At 38.4% G+C, this 22,493-nt stretch overlaps 5 protein-coding genes across 5 annotated transcripts; 1 reads left to right on the forward strand and 4 right to left on the reverse strand.

The window, feature by feature from the left end:
- The first annotated feature begins 919 nt into the window (after window positions 1–919).
- On the forward strand, window positions 920–4,095 carry LOC108827017 (mechanosensitive ion channel protein 6). The gene is made up of 5 exons (XM_018600363.2): window positions 920–2,744; window positions 2,818–2,941; window positions 3,023–3,316; window positions 3,396–3,598; window positions 3,669–4,095. Exons 1-5 carry the CDS (start codon window positions 1,084–1,086, stop codon window positions 3,976–3,978), a joined length of 2,592 nt encoding a protein of 863 aa, XP_018455865.1. The 5' UTR covers window positions 920–1,083; the 3' UTR covers window positions 3,979–4,095.
- A 13-nt stretch (window positions 4,096–4,108) lies between these two features.
- LOC108827021 (B-box zinc finger protein 22) lies at window positions 4,109–5,626 on the reverse strand. Its single transcript, XM_018600366.2, has 3 exons — window positions 5,264–5,626; window positions 4,615–5,049; window positions 4,109–4,520 (listed from the first exon to the last, which is right to left on the reverse strand). Exons 1-3 carry the CDS (start codon window positions 5,444–5,446, stop codon window positions 4,251–4,253), a joined length of 888 nt encoding a protein of 295 aa, XP_018455868.1. The 5' UTR covers window positions 5,447–5,626; the 3' UTR covers window positions 4,109–4,250.
- Window positions 5,627–6,151: 525 nt separating this feature from the next.
- Window positions 6,152–8,125, reverse strand: LOC108827024 (NADH kinase). The gene is made up of 5 exons (XM_018600370.2): window positions 7,874–8,125; window positions 7,227–7,472; window positions 7,062–7,142; window positions 6,778–6,929; window positions 6,152–6,692 (listed from the first exon to the last, which is right to left on the reverse strand). Exons 1-5 carry the CDS (start codon window positions 7,964–7,966, stop codon window positions 6,332–6,334), a joined length of 933 nt encoding a protein of 310 aa, XP_018455872.1. The 5' UTR covers window positions 7,967–8,125; the 3' UTR covers window positions 6,152–6,331.
- Window positions 8,126–13,449: 5,324 nt separating this feature from the next.
- Window positions 13,450–16,100, reverse strand: LOC130499896 (uncharacterized). The gene is made up of 6 exons (XM_056994390.1): window positions 15,371–16,100; window positions 14,796–15,190; window positions 14,596–14,722; window positions 14,224–14,535; window positions 13,935–14,147; window positions 13,450–13,842 (listed from the first exon to the last, which is right to left on the reverse strand). The coding sequence occupies exons 1-6, from the start codon at window positions 15,371–15,373 to the stop codon at window positions 13,528–13,530; spliced, it is 1,365 nt and encodes a 454-aa protein (XP_056850370.1). The 5' UTR covers window positions 15,374–16,100; the 3' UTR covers window positions 13,450–13,527.
- Window positions 16,101–16,863: 763 nt separating this feature from the next.
- On the reverse strand, window positions 16,864–18,696 carry LOC130499663 (uncharacterized). The gene is made up of 2 exons (XM_056993967.1): window positions 17,528–18,696; window positions 16,864–17,432 (listed from the first exon to the last, which is right to left on the reverse strand). Exons 1-2 carry the CDS (start codon window positions 18,294–18,296, stop codon window positions 16,885–16,887), a joined length of 1,317 nt encoding a protein of 438 aa, XP_056849947.1. The 5' UTR covers window positions 18,297–18,696; the 3' UTR covers window positions 16,864–16,884.
- Window positions 18,697–22,493: the final 3,797 nt, after the last annotated feature.

Genomic DNA, 22,493 nt, shown 5'->3' on the forward strand with positions numbered 1-22,493 from the left:
GAAGCAAGAAGCGTTTGTAGACAAAAAGAAGAATGAAGAGTCGTGATTCTCTTGAACACATTCCTTTTTGTCGTGTTCTTCGACCTTACTTACCTACCCATCCATCTTTTCTTTTTTGCCATATTGGAGTATAATGCTATTACGTTGCATAAAAAGATAATGTTTTCTGGTGACCAAACTTTCAATGTAGAAGACTCTACAGAGAAAAATCATAATCATTGACTGTGAGATGTACCCAAGACACTAAACCGTTACACTAGAGAGTGTTTTAGAAACATTGAAGACCATTTTTTTCCAACTTTGCGTTGATGCTACGAACCAGTGGTCCGGGATTAAGATACGACAATGGCCCATGGGCCGTGACATCCATTACACAGCTGACACTACCACACGCGCTTGTTCAACGCGTGAATGGTATCCAGCTTTTTCTTTTTCAAAGTCAAATCTCCAGCTCACCTCAATACTCGCTTGTGCAGACTCCGTAAAGTAGTAATAGCATGTTTTTGTAACTTTCTGGTTTCTAAAAATTTTCTCTTTAACAATGTAAAGAAACACTTTTTAAACTTAATGACTACTATTTAATACTCACAATATCGATCATTCTCGGTGATTCATCATGCATATGACCAATGTACATTCCAGTATTAGATTTTTTTATAAATATTCGGTAGTATCAAGCTAAATATATTAACTGATATCTACTATAGAAAATTACTAAAAACGATTAATTTAGCGAGTATAAACGGCGATGCACCGCGTGATCAAGTTCTTCTCGAACTTTACAAAGTTTGGTGAAGAAAATCGAGAGAGAAGATGTGTGTCGTCCAAAATTCAAAGTGATGATGACGTTTTTGTTGTGCGGTAGCGATTGGTCGCCACGCGTCATACCTTCATTATAAGATCAATTAAATTTGCATTTATTAAATCTCTCTTTCTTGTATATCAGTCTATGACCAGCTATGATCTGAAAATAAAAAAAAAAAGTAAAAAAAGCGTTTTCTCTTCTTCTTAAAGCTTTCACAGTTACTTTATAATCCCTCTGGAGTAGTAGTAACCCTAACTCGCTGGATTATACTTTAAATCATGGCCGTCGATTCAACTGACCGGCGTGAAGTCATCCTCAAAATCAACGATCCTGAGCACAACGGAACCAACAACAACAATGGCGTCTCCGGCGGAGAGACGGCGGGGAAGATATGGAGAGACGGAAGTTACGATTTCTGGACCGACGGCCAGGGAAACCTCCACAAAGGCATTAACCCCGACGGCGAGAGATCCTCCGCCGCGGCGTCCGAGGAAGGTAAAGGAGACGATACCGAGCCGTTCGAGTTCCGGCGCGGCGAGGATCCTCCGACGAAGCTGATCGGTCAGTTCCTCCACAGACAGCAGGCCTCCGGCGAGATTTGCCTCGACATGGACCTGAGCATGGAGGAGCTCCAGTCCAAAGGCTTGACTCCCGTCTCCGAGTCTCCGGCGTCGTCCGCGAGAGCTAACAACAACAACAACCCCGACGCCGCCAGACGAGAAAGCCGCGACGGAGGAGAAGGCGTCGTGAAGTGCAGCGGAGCCGCCGCTGCTCCTCCGAGAAACTCGACGAGCTTGCTGAAGATGAGGACTAGGTCGCGACTCTCCGATCCGCCGACGCCGAAGCCACCGCTGCCTCCTCCTCAGTCGGGGAGGATACCTAAGTCTGGGCAGATGAAATCAGGTTTCTTCGGGAGAAGCCCTAGAACTCAAGGAGGAGGGGAGGAGGAGGAAGACGATCCGTTCGCTGAAGAGGATCTTCCCGAAGAGTATAGGAAGGATAAGCTCAGCTTATGGATCGTGTTGGAGTGGTTGAGTCTGATTCTGATCATAGCGGCTCTCGTCTGCACGCTTTCGATACGTTACTTGCGCGACAAGGTAATCTGGGAGCTGAATCTATGGAAGTGGGAGACGATGGTGTTGGTGTTGATATGCGGGAGGTTGGTGTCGAGCTGGATGGTGAAGATTGTTGTCTTCTTTGTTGAGAGAAACTTCCTTCTGAGGAAGAGGGTTTTGTATTTTGTCTATGGAGTGAGGAAGGCGGTGCAGAATTGTTTATGGTTAGGGCTTGTGTTGCTCGCGTGGCATTTCTTGTTTGATGAGAAAGTCGCTAAAGCGACGAAGACCAAGGCGCTTCGTAAAGTGACTAAGGTGATTGTTTGTTTGCTGGTTGGGTTCTTGTTGTGGCTTGTGAAGACGTTGCTGGTCAAAGTTCTCGCTTCCTCGTTTCATATGAGCACTTACTTCGATAGGATTCAGGAGTCTTTGTTTACTCAGTACGTGATTGAGACGTTGTCTGGTCCTCCTTTGATTGAGATTCAGAGGAACGAGGAGGAGGAAGAGAGGATCAGTGTTGAGGTTAAGAAGTTTCAGAACCCTGGCGGTGGTGGTGGTGTTGAGGTCGCGGCGTCGGGGACTCAGAAGAGTCCGGTTGAGAAAAGCCCGTTGCTGCTCTCTCGTGTTCTGTCTGATGGAGGAGGAGGAGGAGATAAGAAAGGGATTACGATTGATAGCTTGCATAAGATGAATACTAAGAATGTTTCCGCGTGGAAGATGAAGAGGCTGATGAATATAATCCGGCATGGATCGTTGACCACTCTAGATGAACAGCTACAAGATCCGAACTTGGAGGATGATAAGGGAAACCAAATCAGGAGTGAGTTTGAGGCAAAGCTCGCTGCAAGAAAGATCTTTCACAATGTAGCCAAGCCTGGATCAAAGTAAGTAAATCAACATCCAAGGCCTTGACCATATCACATTATGAATACTAACCAGTAGCAATTGGATGTGTAGGTTCATCTACCTGAAGGACATATCACGGTTTCTGCCAGAAGACGAAGCTTTGAAGACTTTAAGTCTCTTTGAAGGAGCAACTGAGACAAACCGAATCAGCAAATCATCTCTCAAAAACTGGGTGGTAAGAAGATTGGGTGATAAATATAACAATCGTTTAACATTATCCAGATGTTTAATGAATCTACACAAACATTCTTCACAGGTGAATGCTTTCAGAGAGAGAAGAGCGCTTGCGTTGACCCTAAACGACACAAAAACAGCAGTGAACAGGCTTCACAAGATGGTGAACATCGTAGTTGGGATCATCATAATCATCATCTGGCTTATCATACTTGGAATCACTTCCACCAAATTCCTCGTGGTCATGAGCTCGCAAATCGTGGTTGTCGCATTCATATTTGGAAACATGTGCAAGATAGTGTTCGAATCTATCATCTACTTGTTTGTGATACACCCCTTTGATGTAGGCGATAGGTGTGAGATCGACGGCATCCAGGTGAGTTAAAACTCGTCAGTTTTTGATATTGTATTGTCGGAAGAAAACTTATTGATTCTCTTTTTTTCTGTTTCTCCAGATGGTTGTGGAAGAGATGAACATACTGACAACTGTGTTCTTGAGGTTTGATAACCAGAAAGTTGTGTACCCGAACAGTCTCCTCTGGACTAAATCTATTGGCAACTACTACCGTAGTCCTGATATGGGAGATGGAATCGAATTCTCCATCCACATTACTACTCCAGCTGAGAAGATCATGCTCATCAAGCAGAGAATCACAAGGTACATTGCATATTTTGAAGTTTTTACATGGTTACTCATATACTTATATGACATGCACTCTCTGTGATAGTTACATTGAGGGGAAGAAGGATCACTGGTACCCAGCGCCAATGATAGTATTCAAAGACATGGAATCACTAAACAGTGTGAGGATTGCGGTATGGCCAACGCATAGAATGAACCATCAAGACATGGGAGAGAAATGGGCTCGAAGATCTCAACTTGTTGAAGAGATAGCCAAGATTTGCAGAGAGCTTGACATTGAGTATAGGTTGTATCCTCTCGACATCAATGTCAGAACTTTGCCCACTCCTACCGGTTTGCCTGTCTCCGACCGTCTTCCACCTCACTGGACTGCTCCTGGTTCCAGCAGCAAATGAGAGTATATAGAATGAAACAAATTTTATATAGTTTTGGACAGTGTTTTCTCATTTTATTTCTTCTTTGTAATACGAGATTTAGAATTTAGCAACTGATCTACTCCACTTTCCATGTGATATACTCGTCTAATTCAAAAATCATGTTTTTAAATTAATATAACAGAGAAACATTCAACATTGAGTAACATGCAAACTACAATAACACCAGTTTCCAGATCATTGTAATGGTTTCACATTCTCTTGACAAACCGGCCACGGTTGTTGAGAATGGCTTAGAACCGTCGACGTCGTTTCCCAACCCTCTGGCTAGGGGAAGAACCTGTGTAAGGAGTTGAGGAAGATATGTCCGGAACAAACACTGCTGAGTGGTGGTTAAAATGTTTAGGCCAGTTTAGACCAGAAGCTGTTGGTGGAGAAGGAATCTGTGGAACAGCCCATGATGTCTCACCTCCTCCCAAGCAGTTACTGTTATCTTCTCCATCTTCTTCTCCAGACCGTATCACTGAAGAGCTGTCTGAATCTCCTCGCTTACTAGTATCCGCCTGAAAAGAAAAAAAACAAAGATTCATGATAAGGAGAAACCAAAAAAAAAAAGATGATCAATCTTCACCTTGTTTACATACTAGATAAACTTACCTTAGATGATCCATTGATCTCCATGTATTCATAGCTCTGATCAAAATCAGTTAATCTGAAAATCTCCTCTATTTGCCACTGAGGAATGCTCCCAGCAGCTGATCCACTACTTGCAAAAGGGAGCTTTGTCGAAATGTGATCACTGACATTAGTTCCCGGTAAAACAACCTGATGATGATGACCAAAGTCCATCTTCTGAGGCTCAGATATTGGCAAGTTAACTTGTTTTGTCTCACTGGTTTTATCATCATTGGATGGTGGTGAAGGTTTTGTAGAAGGACTAGTGTCCGTAGTAGACTCAAGACCAACTCTGATTCCAGTGAGAAGAAACCGCTGGTGAGCTGAAACATGAGGGTTCACAGTGTGGATTGCTACATCACATTTCCTACATAGCAAAGCTCTGTCTTGCAGACAAAAGAAGAATCCAGAAGCTTCCTGTCAACAAAAACACATTAGCAGAATCATCATGATCAAAGGCCTCCCTAAACCTATAAAGTTTAAGACTTTCTCAAAGAAAAACACATTCACAGAATCAAGAAATGTCATAAACACTACTTAAAGACTCGCAAACTCTCTGACACCTACAAAGATCGAAACTTTATATTCCAAAGATTGAAATCAGATAAGGGAGAGAGAGAGAGGAGAAGACCTGACAGATGTCGCATTTGGGTATGGAAGAGGAAGAGACAGAGAGAGGGACTCTCTGGTGTTTTCCGGCGAGTTTATTAGCGGCGTGAACTTTCTCATCGCAAGCCAAACACAACGCAGCTTCGTCGGCGCAACATAGCACCGCCGCTTCCGCCGCCTCGCACACGTTACACTGAATCTTCATCCTTTTCTTTTGTCCCTAGTTTCATCCAATGACCAAATATCTTCGAAAAACTATTCAAATCTCGAGAAAACGTGATGGTAGGAAAGAGAAGTGGAGCCCTGTTCTGTCTCCTCAAGGCTTTGAGAGGTTTATGGTTTAAGCAACTCTTGTCTGAAGGAGGATCTTTTGTCTGTGAAAAATGAATTTTTTATTTAGAAAATTCTGACTAATCATCTGGTCATTAGGATTCTAGATAAGTTAATTAGTGGAAAATATCATTTAAATTAATAAGATATAAATCAATTGTGGCGGTTAGGAGGATTTCTTTTTCAATTAGGAAAAACATGAAGAAGAGGGCCTATGTGCACCGTTTCTGAGTGGTGGGGTCAAATAGTAAATAAGAAGGTCTTATAAGGGGGATATTTTCAGGCTCATATGAGTGAACCATATGAATACACATAGCAGTCTAAGAACAAGTGTCTTAACTACAAGAGACCATCTTTGCTGTAGTCAAGCTGTCAATTAGCAAAACCCATTGCAGATCTTTGTTTTGCTTGAGATCATCTCTGCATCACTTAATTTTCTTTGAACACAAAACATCACATTATATTAATATATCAAGATTATATTAATACACGTATGAATTGACTAATCAAATCATTAACAAGGTCCCATTTGGAAAAAGATCTTACTCCAAAAAATTAACAATTTGCACGGGAAAAGAGATGACTCGTATTCTTAGCATTTATTCATATTCAAGAGGATCATATACATCCACGTTACTTCAATTAAAACTTGTTCAAGCACCAAGGAATCAACGAATCCATATCTATAAACAAGTGGGTCCGAAGTGTCTCTCACTCTACCAACTCTTATGGACAAATTTAGTACCTTGATCTGATCTGACTAAAGCCTTTTGGACAAGAAAACGTTTAAGACCGGCGCATCAGATGATATCTCGACCGTGTCACCGAGCTGGACGTTGTAGCGGACCTGGCAACCGTCCATGTAGATGGTGCCGTGGTCTGAGTACCAGTTAACATCCATGGATTGGTCCGGTTTGAAGGATGAATGCATTTGAGTGACGGTTGAACCGGTAGAGATGGGCTCTCTAACCATAAACTGTAGATCACGAGACAACATTGGCATCACGAACCCACCTGCTGACAGCATTGCTGCTGTTGAGCCAGCTGCTGTGCAGACTCTCAGGCCGCTTGAGCGGCAGTTCACTGTCTTTGGACTGGTGTAGCCGTCTTTTTCCTTTATCCTGTGAACATTGTAAGAAACATTGGTTCATAGCGTTGGATGGATACTAGGGGGTGTTTCAACTGTTCATTCTAAGAAACTCTTACTTGAACGAGAACCTTGAAACTGCGGCAGGGCATGGATGTGCGATCAAAACGTCATTAAGTGCGTGCGAGAGAAGAGGTTCTGAGTTTAACTTTACTGATATTCTCGATACTTTCGAAGGAACTACTCTCTCGTTCAAAATGTCATCCAGTACCTGTGAACAAATATAGCTGAATATTCAAAACCAATATAGCGTAGGGAATTGAATGTTCTAAGGATCAAACGATACCAGAAGTTACACAACCAACAAAAGGGCTGCCAAAGTTAATGGGTTCATCAAACTCACTTGTTCAAAGTTGTCAACTGTTGCTGCACAAAGATGACCAGTGCTTCTACTAGCGTCAAACTGATCGCTCAGTTCTTCCACCTGTAGTTATAACAAAACATTCAGCTTCCTTTCACATTCTTCACTTAAAAAAAAAAGAAAAACTAATGCCACAGGCTTAAGTACCTCGTGAGCTTGTGTTGGGTCAGAATTGACTCCGAGAACCGGAACAGAATCGTCTAAAAAATGGCTGGCGTGCAAGAGGGTGCCATCTCCACCAACGGTGATGACCATATCCACATCACGAATGGGATTCGATACGTCATTGCGTGAAATGGGTTTCCACTCAACTGCCTTCTTATTAAGAATCTCCTGACAAAAGTTTGTAGCATTCCTGTGAACTTTGCACCTGCTTTCTAGATACTTAAGAACCTAAACAACAACAAGAACAAAAAAAACAGAGTCAGCAACGTGTAAGAAGCCAAAGGCTAAGCCTTTCTTAGTAACTAATTTGCACAGGTATGAGTAAACACTGATGATAACACAGTCACGTTGCTATCCACTCTAGTCTTCAGATTGACATATCGCACTATCAACAGAGGGGTTCAGTGGCCACAAATAAAAATGGAAACTTTTCACAGTACGGGCATGAAGGAAGCTGAAAGATTGTATTTTTTTAAATAAACGAAGAAACACCCACAAAATAAAAAAGTTTCTTTTCAAGCAATTATCAAACGGAACCAGTTTCTATTCACTTGGGCATTTCGTCGAACACCTTCAATAAGAAATGAAATACGCGTTATCTAGATGAGACGCAGATATAAGGGTGATACCTGAGGGTTTTTGATGAGCGAGATACTTTCTGATTGGAGAAACGGGTACGGATCAATCGGTTTCAATAGAAGCAGAAGCTTTCTGATCGCCATTCTCCTTGAAATCAATCTCTTTCTGTTTCTCTCTCTATGTATATGTATATATATAGCTTTCTGATTCTCTCTATGTCACTCTTTTATCTCTCTCTCTCTCTCTCTCTCTAATCGTCGGCGCCGCGCCCACCGGACTGTGGCAAAACCACGTCTGAGTAACGGAGATGATGATGATTAGGGATGGCAAACTGGGTATTGGACCGCGGGCCCGGCCCGTTAGGGGTTGGTGTGGGGCGGGTTTGGGCCTAAGAATTCAATACCCGCAAAAAAGCGGGTCTTGCGGGATGGGCCTTGTGTGGTACCGGGTTGAAAGCGGGAAAGCCCACCTTATCCGCGGGATCCCACCTGTACCGCATCTAGAATCCTCGTCTTCTTCACCTGAAACAAAAAGAAAGCAATGAAACCTCGTTTTCTTCACCGAAGCATCTCTTTGTCTTCGCGGAACCACCGGAGCTTCTCTTCTTCCTCGAGCCACCACCGGAGCTTCATCGATCTACCACCGCATGCCGTAGTTTCTCTTCTTCGTTTAGCCACCACCGGAGCTTCTCTTCTTCACCCAGCCACCACCGAAGCTTCTCTTCTTCCTCAAGTGACCACCGGAGCTTCTCTTCTTCCTCGAGTCACCACCGGAGCTTCAACAATCTACCACCGCATGCCGTAGCGTAGCTTCTCTTCTTTGTTGAGCCACCACCGGAGCTTCGCTTCTTCACCGAGCCACCACCAAAGCTTCTCTTCTTCCTCCAGCCACCACCGGAGCTTCTCTTCTTCCTCGAGCCACCACCGAAGCTTCTCTTCTTCACCGAGCCACCACCTAAGCTTCTCTTCTTCCTCGAGCCACCACCAGAGCTTCTCTTCTTCCTCGAGCCACCACCTTCTCCCGTCACCGACCAGCAGGTATATATTTTCTTCCTCGAGCCACCACCGTAGCTTCTAGACTTTATATATTTTGATTACAATTTCTGCATGTGTACTTCGTAAATGATAAAATAGAATGGGGCATTGAAACATGATTTTAATCTGATATTAAGTTATTGTTTTTTATTCCGCGGGACGGCCCGCGAAGACTTGCTAGGAATACGGTACGGGATTGGGCAGCTATGTTGAGGACCGCATCCCGCGCGGGACAGGCCCGCCGTGTACCGCCAGAAGACGAACCCGCAGCGGGACGGGACGGGACGGTACGGGACGGAAGAGCCCAATTGCCATCTCTAATGATGATAGACAGACCTTCTGACTGATTAAGAGGCTCTTTGCTTGAGAAATAGTCAGAAAAAGGTTTTGGGGGCCCAACTTACCTTCTACCAAACTGGCCAACCAAAAGTTCATCCAACTAAAGTGGCCCAATTTCTCGGATCCAAATTCCTAACCCCACTTTCGTGTTTATCCAAATTCCTAACCCCACTCAACCAATATCTAGATCCTGCTATTTTTTTTTATCAGCGTAAACAGAAACTCTCATCTAAACTCGGAAAACTAAGCCGGTAGTTTTTTATCTATGTGAACAACAAAAAACGACGGTATCCTGACACTTTGTGCTAGTTTGTCCGCCTGCATATTCTGCGTTCGTGGTATATAAATTATTTGTGAGTTGACGAAAACGTCTTCAATGGTTTTATATCTTCCAAATAACTTGCAAAAACTGGCTATTCCTCTAGTTCTGAAAAATTAGAATATAATTAAATTAAAAATTAGTTAACTAATCATTTATTTAATCTATTTAAAATAAAATTGAAAAATAATTGAAATTTAATAAAACTAAAATTTTAGTTATTTTATATATAAACTATATACGGTATACATATATAATATAATTATATTTTAAATATATAATAGATACCTAAAATTTCATTATCCGTATCCGGCTACGTACTTTTTAGATGTATTCATTTTTTGAACCGGATCGGAGCGAACAACGGAGGAGATATCGGATCCGGATTTTAAGTCTCAGGCCTAAATGGTATCATTATTTTATTTTTATTTTATTTTTTAAATAATGATACCATATGTATTCTTATTATTCACCCTCCATATATTTATAATGATATATTTATGGTCTCTTTTCAACCTCTAAGTTTGTGGTTGATGATTTTTCCGTTGAACCAGTGGCTCTTGATATTAAGGTCGCCTTTCTAATTTTTTATCAATTGAGAACCATGTTCTAGATTTTTTATATATTTTTTTCTATATAAGCTTTTAAGTCATATGTTATATTATGATCTAAGCCTACTTCGATACATCAAATTTAATCATCTACAATTATAATAATAAACATTTTTCAAATAATAATTTGCTTCTCGTTCAAAAAATAATTAAAAGTCTTACATGCACATATCCATAACAAACATGATTCCACATAACATTTCAGATCAAGACGAATGTCTCTTACCTGTAATAATAACCTATAAACTTTGTATCCCCATAAATGAGAAGTTTTTTCTTCTGTAATTCAAGGTATAGAAGCTTTAAACTTTAAACACAAGAGTAAAGAACTTTCCACATATGTGAGCATTTTAGAACCGATAAACTAAACCTCGAATTAACACTTAAAAAACAGCTTATTCGTGTATTCAAAATTTTTGAGAAGTTTGTATATTTATTAAATGTTATTATATAAATTTAGATTTTGAGAACATATCGACTCATAAACGTTTTGCTGGATATCTGTTTATTCTCAAAAAAAAAAAAATCTGTTCTTTCAAATAACATACGGATAATATTGGTAACTCGTACCAAAAACATAATAATTCAAAACGTGAATATAGGCATGTACCATGTCCACTCCTACACTCCTAGCCGGTACTAGTCGGATCTAAACCCGGTCCCAACGTCTCGTCTATCAGGAACAATCCCTAGTAGGATCAGATCCTCCGAATCGAGTGGGCAGTCCTTTAAAGATTGTTCGGTCTAGAATCTGATCTTGAAGTGGGGTTAGTATTGAGATCGTACAAGACCGGTTATACTCCACGTGTGTTTATTTGGTGATAATGGTGGTACCACGTATAGTAGTGGCGAACCGAACCTATGAATCTGACCTCTCAATATCCAATTTCACGTGATTCTCTCTCTGATTTGGCCAAATTTAGTAAGCTACGGTACGTGATCTTTAATTGAACAACCTAAGACATCTCTTATAGCTTGTCCAAACATATATAACATTTATGATTTGAATGCGACAAACAATAAATAATGTTCTAAGGTAATAGAATCAGCGAGCGAGCATAATACAGACAAACTATGGTGGATTGTACCAGAGTACACATGATATTTCCCAAGAAACAAAAATAAATGAATATATACATATATGGCTTTACATAGTATGCAATTATATAATTTTATTTGCGCCGTTAAGAGGAAGATAACTTTTTTTTAGTTATCTAAAAAGGTTTAGTCAGATTATATTTGCATGAACATACCACTGTCTTATCCAATGGCAGAACTATATAGTAATTAGGGAAGTGACCATCAGTCAAATTAATAAGTATGTTAGTTGATTTTAATGTGTATTTTCATTAGATTTGATAAATAATTAGTTAAAATCATATCTTGATACCAACAAAATTTATATCTAAATCTTATATGTATCTAACTGTCTATTAGTAATTCTTAAGCTTTTATCCAATTAGAAATGTTCTAAGTGCATAACTGATTTTCAGCTACTACCCACAAATGTAATTTTTGTTGTTGGTAGTAATTGTTGGCGTTTTATAACAATCACATAAAACATTATAAGTCGTTTTAATATGTTCTAAACCTTTTAAATTTAAAAACTAATTACATTTACAGTTGTAGGTGATTACGAAAAAGTATTTTTTTAAAAAAAGAAAAAACAATAAAACTAAAATTAAAAATATTCAATAAAATTTTAAATTTAAATAAGAGAAATACTAATATATTTTCTATATTATTATTTCTAATAAAACTTTTAAAAATATTTCCCATAATTTTTTTAAATTCAATGGTATAATTTTATAAATATAGTTTCTATATTTATTATAATATTATGATTTTTATAATTATATAAAATATAAATATGGTTAATTTATTATTTAACTGTTGTATTTGGTAGTTAACTAGTCATAAGTGATCCCTAAACATATTAATTTCTATTGTGCCAATCATAAAAATTTTTTTAAAATGTTTAAAACCGTAATCATCCGTATTAATAATCGTCTAGAAGCGTTTCTACAACCGTTGTGGTTACAACCTGTCAGATCTTAACTCGGTCCTGGTTATATTGTTGGACTTTTGCGACTTAAATTACCTTTTTGACAAAAGAAAACTGCAAATTAAATTACAGATTGTACTAAAAAAATATATAACTGCAAACGTGATAAGATTCAGCATACCAAATATCTTACAAGCTAAGTGCAATTGGCTTTACCGAATTCGCAATAAAAAGAGGAAATGTTCGCCTGCCAGAATTATTCGCCAAACCCTTATTAAGTGTGTTTTCTTTCTTTTAGTGGCGAAACTATCTTTGTTCTTATGCTATGCTTAAGCGTTCTAGACTAATGAACGAGTTAGGTAACCCTATATAAGAATCTCAAATCAAATTATATTTGATTTAGTTCGTAGTGCTTCTGAATGATCTGTATGATAAAAAATCTTCAGAAGCTGGCAAGCAATATCATCTTTTATTTTTGTTTTTGGTAGAAAAGGAGGCGAAATAAAGTTGTAAGAAGTAGAGTAATAATGTAAAAGCTCACACTACGTGCATGGAAAAGATCATACTACAAACAGTGACCATTCTCTAATCTTTTTATCCTTTTTAGCGCGTGCGATGCAGTCTACACACCGATTGGTGGTCAAAGCAGTTTGTAACGGCAGACAGTATTCCTCTATCAATATTCGTGTCAGTAGTACTAACCCAAATAATACATAACTCACACTACAAGAAAACAAATAATTAACGAGGGCCATTTTCCTCGTTAATTCCTCGTAAAAGGAAGTTTACGAGGAATTAACGAGGAAAAGCCTTTCGTCGTTTTTCGTCCGTCGTAAAAAAGGATTCGTCGCCATTTCCTCGTAGAATAGCGAGGTTTCGATTTCCTCGTAAAGACGAAGTTAATATTTCGTCGTAAGTTCCTCGCCCCCTTTCCTTGTAAATCACTCGCCTAGTTTCCTCGTACAAACCACGTGAACCACGCGTCGTTACTTACACGTAAGATCCTTGAAATCATATCCTCGTAAATTCGATGTAATATCCTTGAAAGGATTTCCTCGTAAAATCGATGTAGAATCGTTGAAAGGTTTTCCTCGTAAAAACCTCGAAAGCCTTTCCTCGTAAAGACCTCGAAAGACTTTCCTCGTAAAAACCTCGAAAGCATTTCTTCGTAAATTTCTCGGAAACATTTTCGTCGTAAATAACTCGTAGACTTCCATTTTTCGAATTAATAAAATATTATTTGATAAATATAATAATTATTAATTTAACAAAATAAAAATATTTAAATATTGGATTTATAAATAAATTTTAAATAAAATTCACAAGCAACAAAATATTTTATATATAATTAAGTTTTGGATTTTATAATACATAAACCGAAAAAAAACTAAAAAAACTAAGGCTCGTTCATCGCCTCGTAGAATTCCTCGCTCCTCCTCGTAACATCCTCCTCGTTATGTGTGCCCGATGACTCGCCTGGAATGGGATTTTGTTGTTTCATGTTCCTCAACAAAGCTTCCCATTCCGGATTTGTGGACGCTATAACGTCGATGAAGGCTTCGAGTCCACTCACACGGCTTTTGGTCGCGCCCAGCTCGGAACGCAACTGAGTGACTTCTTCGGTCTGTCTCTGAGCATAAGATGATGTCGCTCTCGGGACATCATTGACGGAACCGATCCCCAACGTACGTCCCTTTTTCTTAGGGACAACCTTAAAAACAAAAAAATTATATTTGTTAGTTAAATTTAAAAGGGAAATTTAATCAATTAATAATTAAAAAGATATAATGTTAAAAAATTTACCTCCTCGTAAATCTTATCCACTTCAGTTGTGGATAAGGTAACTGGTAATCCGTCGCCGGACTGCTGGGTCAGCTGAGTCTGGCGCTCCTCAACCCGAGCAATTACGTTGTTGTAGATTTGCTCGGACTTGCCATCTAAAAACTGGCCCGCCTTGTTTTTGTGGGTCCGCTCGTAAAGTTCCGGAAGAGTCGGGAGACGTCCCAACTCTTTGGCCTAAAAACATTTAAGAAAATTGTTAGAAATATATTTAATTATATTAAAAATAATAATTAAATATTTAATTACGTACCATTTTCAAACGGACACCGGCATGTGGTTTTTGGCCCGTAGAGTGTAGCATCGGGCCGTTACCGTGCTCGTCTACCGTGTTACAGGCGGCAGCACAAATGTTTGCGATCCTAATGGAGTTAGGATCCTTCCAGTAACGGATGAGGCCGTCCCAAACATCCGTGGTAAGCTCAGCGGGTTTGCCACGGGTGTACCCCTTGACGATCCAGGCACCCTTCCAGTTGCAAACCGTGTCCGACAAGCGAACTTGCGCCTTTTCGTAAAACGCCTTCCTCACTCTCTCACTGACCCCGATGGACCAATGATACTTTTGCTGCAAAAAAAAATTAATAATTAGTTAATAAAAAAAAAATTAATTAATAGAATTACTTACAGCGTAAATCTTGAACCACGTCTTTCGGATGTAGATCGGCGTCAATTTCCAGTTTGGATGCGCCATGGAGAAGTAACCTTTAATCGTCTCGGTTACATCTGTCGCAAGGGAATTGTCAACCCCAAACCTGGAAAAAAATGAAAATTTAAATTATTTAATGAAGTTATAAATTAAAATAATTATTTAAAAAATACACTTACCATAAAGTCCCGTCGGGTCTGTCGGGGTCTATGATTGGTAAACCAGCTCTGCCTGGCATACCAAGAATATCCTCGACAGTGTACTGCGAGAAGGGAACAGTAGGTGGCACCATGAGATCGGGATGAACAGCGGCGGGGATCTCAGGAGGAGCCATCGGAGGAGGCACCGGAGGAGCCATCGGCTGAGCCATCGGCTGAGCCATCGGCTGAGCCATCGGCTGAGGCTGAGCCATCGGAGGAGGAATCGGAGGGAAGAAATGCTGAGTCTCGGGAACAGACTCCTGATCCGAAGAACCTGAACCGCCGGCACCTGAAGAAGAACCTGGCGGGTCTAACTGACTACCAGGCTCACCGAATATCTCCCTGTAGTGAGCAGTAAGCATGCGCTGGCGAACCTGCAAAAATATATTTTTTTGAGATTATGATCATCAATAATTAAAAAGCTATCATCAATAATTTAAAAATCTATCTAACAAACATAAAATCCGTAAACCTATCTAAATTCTCTAAACTAACCACCTAAATTAACCACCTATCTAAATTGTCTAAACTAATAAAGGGGGCGAGGAAATTACCATTTTCGGAGGAGAGAGGAATGGGAAAGGAGTTAGAGACGAAATGGGGAGGAAGTGGAGAGGAAGTTGGGAGGAATGGACAGTGTGAGGTTTGTGAGGTTGTATATATAAGTTACGGAGGTCTCGCAATTTCCTCGTAAGTTTACGAGGAATTAAAGAGGCCCGTGTTCCTCTTTCTCGTAAAAACCTCGTAAGATTACGAGGAAATTGCGAGGCCCGTCCCAAACTAAACGATAAATTAGCGAGGCCCGTCTTTTTGTTACTCGTAAAACCCTCGTAACATTACGAGGAAATTGCGAGGCCCGTCCCAAATAAAACGATGAAATTTCGAGGCCCGTCTTTCTGTTCCTCGTAAATGCTTCGTAAGTTACGAGTTATTAACGAGGTTATTTTCTAAACCTCTAAACTCTAAACCCCAAACCTTAAACCCCATCTTTCTTATATTCTACTTCATATATTCATAACATATCAAACCTCAAAATTTATAACCACAATTCTTTAACTTCTAATATCAATCTCTTCTTCCTAATTTAAACTTATACAAAATCAAATTATTTATTTAAATATAATCATTTGAAGATTTGAAAATATAATCATTTGAAGATTTGAAAATATAATCTTTTGAAGATTTAAAAATATAATCTTTTGAAGATTTAAAAATATAATCTTTTGAAAATTATAAAATTATTAATGGGGTTTGGAGTTTTGGATTTAGACAAAATAGATAAGAAAGATGGGGTTTGGGGTTTGAGTTTTAGGGGTTTAGACAACATATCTCGTTAAAACCTCGTAAACCTACGAGGAAATAACGAGGAAATAAAAAAAAAAAGAAAGCCTCGTTAATTCCACGTAAGCTTACGAGGGCGTTACGACGATTTGTGCTTACGTGGAATTAACGAGGCCCCTGTATTTCTTTTTTTCTACTTTCCTCGTTATTTCGTCGTAAATTACGAGGAATTAACGAGGTTTTCTTTCTAAACCTCTAAAATCAAAAACCCCAAACCACAAACACCATCTTTCCTATCTTCTACTCTTCATATTCCAATTCCAAACCTCAATCCTTTATTTTTCATTCAAAACCTCAAACTCAATATTCTTAACATTTCAAACCTCAAAATTTATAATCACAATTCTTTAAATTCTAATATCAATCTCTTCTTCCTAATTTAAACTTATACAAAATCAAATTATTTATTTAAATATAATCATTTGAAGATTTGAAAATATAATCATTTGAAGATTTGAAAATATAATCTTTTGAAGATTTAAAAATATAATCTTTTGAAAATTATAAAATTATTAATGGGGTTTGGAGTTTGGGATTTAGACAAAAGAGATAAGAAATATGGGGTTTGGGGTTTAGGGTTTAGGGGTTTAGACAACATATCTCGTTAAAACCTCGTAAACCTACGAGGAAATAACGAGGAAAAAAAAAAAAAAAAAGCCTCGTTAATTCCACGTAATATTTGGCAATTATATATATGTGTTAATTTATATATACGTGTCCATTTATGTTACCTTTCAAAATAACGAATCAATGGATCCTCACAATTAAGTAGAATATAGGTGTGTGCACTATGAGCGTCTTCTTCACTCGACCACCAAACCTCTTTTGATTTTCCACCCAGTCGCCCAATCTGGCTAAAGTTGTCTGGAACACCAGCAACTGCGTATGTTGGCGCGACACCACCATCATCATATCTCCTTGGAGCTCTTTTCCGAGTACGTACTTTTGACGCAAAGTAGTACGATGTGAAGTGAGAAGTTTCTTCCGTCAAACTTCCAGCAATTATAGAACCTTCAACCTTTGCAAGGTTCTTTGCTTTTCCCTTCAAATATTTCATGGCTCGCTCATACTGATACATCCATCCGTAATGTACAGGTCCACGAAGCAATGCCTCATATGGAAGGTGGACAGCTAGATGCTCCATTACGTCAAAAAACCCAGGAGGAAATATCTTCTCCAAGTTGCACAATAAGATGGGAATGTTCTCTTGAAGCTGTTCCACGACTTCTACTTTAAGGGTGCGGGTGCTCAGATCCCTGAAAAATGCTCCAATGCCTTGTATATTCCAAAAACAATTATACACATATTAGTCATATATATTTCAAACTAAATCATTATATATAAAATAACTGCAATAATAAATATAGTACCTGCAAGTGCTTCATGTACGTTTGTAGGAAGTAGCTCCGCAAAAGCAAAGGGAAGTAGTCGTTGCATAAAGACATGACAGTCATGACTCTTCATCCCAGAGAACTTTTGACCCTTTTCAACGCATCTAGACAGATTTGAAACATACCCATCGGGGAATTTCACTTCTGATGCTACCCAGTTGAACAACACCGACTTTTTTTCTGAAGACAATCTGAATATCGGAACAGGAACTTGCCCATTGCTGTTTATATGTAACTCGCTTCTTGAGCAAATATCCGGCAAGTCTAACCTTGATTTTATGTTGTCTTTTGTCTTCCCCGGGACATTCAATATTGTATTCATGATGTTCTCAAAGAAATTCTTCTCTATATGCATCACATCGAGGTTGTGGCGCAGAAGAAGATCCTTCCAATATGGCAACTCCCAAAATATACTCTTCTTGTGCCAGTTGTGATGAACACCGTAAGAATCAGGCATATTAGGGGGAACATGCCAATTACCACCACGAGGAACTGTTTCCAAAACTCCATAGTAATCGAGTTGCTTTTCAGTTTCTTCTCCAGTTAAATATGGAGGAGGAGTGTCTCTCACAACCCTTTTGTGCCTAAACAATGTCTTGTTTCTTCGGTACGGATGGCCAATGGGAAGAAATCTACGATGACAATCGAACCAACTTGTCTTCCTCCCATTCTTCAGTTGAAACGCATCTGTCGCTCCATTACAATATGGACAAGCTAATCTCCCATGTGTAGTCCATCCCGACAACATCCATAGGCAGGAAAGTCACTTATGGTCCACAAAAGCATCGCTCGCATCGTGAAATTCGTCTTCGTTGAGCAGTCATACGTCCTCTCCCCTGTTGACCACAAATCCTTCAACTCTTTTATCAGTGGTTGCAGGAAAACATCCAGCGACCTTTTAGGATGTTTCGGACCAGGTATTAATATGGTCAAGAATAGCAACTCCCGTTGCATGCACATCTCCGGTGGCAGGTTGTATGGCGTAAGAAAGACTGGCCACAATGAATATTGTCTCCCTGACATTCCGAATGGACTAAATCCATCTGTGCATAATCCGAGATACACATTCCGGATATTGCTAGCGAATTCCGGATATACTTTGTTAAAATGTTTCCAGGCTCTTGCATCTGATGGATGTGTCATCTCACCATCCGTCTGAGTATGCTCGGCATGCCATCTCATCTTTCCAGCAGTCTGCTCTGATTGGTACAATCTTTTTAATCTGTCTGTAATTGGTAGGTACCACATCCTTTGGTACGGTACCCTATTACGTCCCCGTCCTTGCGGCTTGAATCGTGGCTTCTTGCAGAATCGACATTCTTCTAACTTCTCATCATTTCCCCAGTAGATCATGCAGTTGTCGATGCAAACATCTATCATCTCCGAAGGCAACCCAAGACTATACACCAGTTTCTGAATCTCATAATAAGAATCAGCAGACACATTGTCTTCCGGTAAATACTCTTTGAACAAGTCTGCCCATTCATTCATGCAACTTTCAGGTAGATTGTGATCAGTTTTAATATTCATCATTCTAGCAGCCAACGACAATTTAGAGAGACCTTCTCTACAACCACTGTAAAGTGGTTGATTCGCCGCATTTAACATTTCATAAAACTTTTTTGCATCTATGTTAGGTTCTTCATCTTCATCATGAGCTACAAATGCATCAGTTACCATATCATGAACCCTATCAAAATCTACCATCTGCTCCTCCTGATGGTAACTAGGTTCATTATGCAAATGAAGAGCAACCGGTTCTTCCTGAAAATTGCTATTACTACTACTAGCTTCATTCTGATCATAATTATTATAACCTTCTCCATGTTGAAACCAGATATAGTAATTTGGCGTGAAACCTCTATTTATTAAATGCTTCCAAACATTTTCACGATTTGCCAATTTCGAATTGTTGCATTTCCGACATGGACAGAACATCTTACCGCTTTCTAGGGCGAGCGGTGTGGAATCTGCTTGATGCATAAATGTCTCCAGTCCCGCAATGTATTCTTTCGTCACTCTCCCGTTAGCATCTCTATGCATATACATCCACCTCCGCAACTCGTAGACATTCCCAGAGCCTGACATTTTTTTCCTTTCACGTTTTTCTTTTTTTTTCTTGTTGGTGTGTTTAAAATGATGTTGAAACTTCCATATTTATAGAAAATTTTCGAATCTGGTAGTTGAAGTTTTGCGATGAATTTGCGAGGAAAAGGTAGGTAGCAAAAAAAACGTGCTTTAAAATTCTTCGTTAAGTTCACATATATCATTTCCTCGTAAAGGTGACGTAAATTTACGTTGATTTAACGAGGAAATTATATTTCCAGTTTTCCTCGTAAAGATAATGCAAGCTTTACGTGGTTTTTACGAGGAAAATGTATTTCCTCGTAAAGACCACGTAAAGTTACGTGGGCTTTACGACGAAATGTTATCTTCGTTAGTTTACGAGAAAATAACGAGGTTTATTTCTTTCGTTGTAAATTCCTCGTAAGTTCCTCGTACATTTACGAGGATTATATTTCCTCGTTAATTTTCCTCGCCAAAATGCTGTTTTCTTGTAGTGTCAGTTTTAAGTACGAGTAAAAAATACAAATAATACACCAAAAGAAATTTATAGATTCAAGATATTTTAACTAAATTCAAACCAAATTCTTTTTCTTTTTGAAATAATGTTAAATAAATTCAAAAAAAAAACTGTTTTACAATGACTGTAGTTCTCTTTTAAGTGTTCTAATAAAAAAATATCTATCATTTTTTTTTTGATGACCGTGGAGGATTTGAGACAGTAAACCTAGAATAATTCCACGAAATCTTTCAACTGAGCATGCACGATTATAAATTGGAAGGTGACCAAAATGACTCAAACACATGACGGACACTCTAGCTGAAGTTCTATTACCACTAGACCAAGAGTTCTTGATTTTTTTTTGTTTATTTCTCTAAATACTAAATATCTACCAAAATTTTTCTAAGAATTATCCAGGAGAAAACCACATCCACATAGCATTAGGAGAAAACCACATCCACATAGCATTCTTTATTTGCTTCCCACTTCTCTCATCGATGAGATCTTATTCCGAATTTGTTTATCAATAATCTTTCCTAATAGATTGGTATTGTGATGCTGCTATCCATGCCTTATCCCATTTCTCTCTCGTCAAAGAAAATGAATCGTAGTCTGAAATACAGACCTAGTAAAAAATAGACGGCTTTTGTTTTTTTTTTTGAGAACCAGCGGAGATGAAATCTACAATCTGATCCCATTTGCTAGTGTACTCAGATTCCATCAGCAGCTTTATAGCAGCTAAACCCTTCCGGACTTCCTTTGAGAATGGGCAAATGTAAAAGATGGTTTCTAGTTTCCACCACTTCACTGCAGAATACATGACAATTCCATCTTTCCATTCTATCACTTTTTGCCAACCTGTTTTGAATTGCATATCAAGAAAAAAAATTAAAGCCCTTTTTCAAAAAAAAAAAGTTATCAAATATAATTTGCATACTTAAAGTGTCTTTCAAGTGCCAATCTGAATTAACAGAAGACCAAATAATTAACTTCTTTTATCTGGTCGTTAATTTTCTCCAGACAAAATAGATTTACTTTGGTCATTATTAAAATAGCATTTTGCCCATCCAAAGTTGAAACCAGAAAACAATTATCACTGTTTGAAAAATAAAAGTTGTCTATTTCTAAAACTGTAACTTTTTTTTCAAATAACTTTAGGGATTAGTTATAAAAAACTTTATGGATCATGCATGGGCGGTTTATTTAAATATGTTTTTTAAGAATATTGTTTAAAAAATTCAGTAAATATCAATTTAGTGCACTGACTACGGCGAAACCACTGGTCAGTGGTCGTTTCTTAACTCTCAACTTTTAAAACAGTGGACTTAAAGCAATAAAAATTGTCGACGACGACAACTACTGTACAACGAAAAAAGCCACATACAAGAACAAGATGTTTTTTTGATAAATCGAAAAACATACAAGAACAAGATGTTGATTAAAAGTGTATATCAAAAAAAGATATTGATTAAGAAAAGCAAATAAAAAGTTTAGCAAAAAGTGATCCCTGCGACCACGAAAAGCATATCTATAGTTTATTACATTTCCTAACTTCGAATCTATGGGAAAACAATTTCTAAACACTTTACAAGTTGCAGCCTTTGTTGTTAGTATTTTAATTGACGATCTAAATCTTGTTCATCTGGAATGGAATTTCTTCTGCGCTGTATGCTCCACTCACACACGTTGACGCAAGTCTCTAATCAGATATTTAAACAATATAAACGGAATATATATAAACCGTATAGTGTAAGATAATAACGTTAGTAACAAATAGTAACAGGTTAGTGTCTATGCGATGAGTCAGATGATGCCCATGAATTAAAAGTTATACGCTGACGTACGTAAAGGTCCCCGTCGTGGTCTCTCATGTGGCCCAATCATGTTATTCTGTTAACTTATTTAACGTCGACATATTCAAAATTTTCTATTTGATTAATTAAGCTTTTGGAAGCAAAGGATATAACAATTTACTGACATTTTAAAACTCAGATTTCGCTTTATTGTTTTCAGGGATGTTTAAACTTGAAATTTTACACAAATTGCCTGAAAGCGTTAGACTTTCGACTTATAAAACCTTATGTTCACTTGCCCAAAAAAAACTTCCAAATATTTTGGCTGTAAAATTAAGATAGTATTTTTAGATTTACCCAAAAAATATCCTTAAGTCCACGTAAATAAAGTAAATGAATTTGAGATAAATAGCTCAAGAAGATTTGAATACCAAATTTTGAAGAGAAATTGCCAAAAATACCATTTTCATAGTACCACTTTTCATGTTTACACTAACCACTTTTACCATTACTTTTAATGAAGGGTTTAGATTTGAAGGTTTAGGATTTATGGTTTAGATTTGATGTTTTAGAGTTTAAGGTATAT

This window comes from Raphanus sativus, chromosome 9 (genome assembly GCF_000801105.2).
Source record: "Raphanus sativus cultivar WK10039 chromosome 9, ASM80110v3, whole genome shotgun sequence".
In the NCBI taxonomy this organism is placed as follows: Eukaryota; Viridiplantae; Streptophyta; class Magnoliopsida; order Brassicales; family Brassicaceae; genus Raphanus; species Raphanus sativus.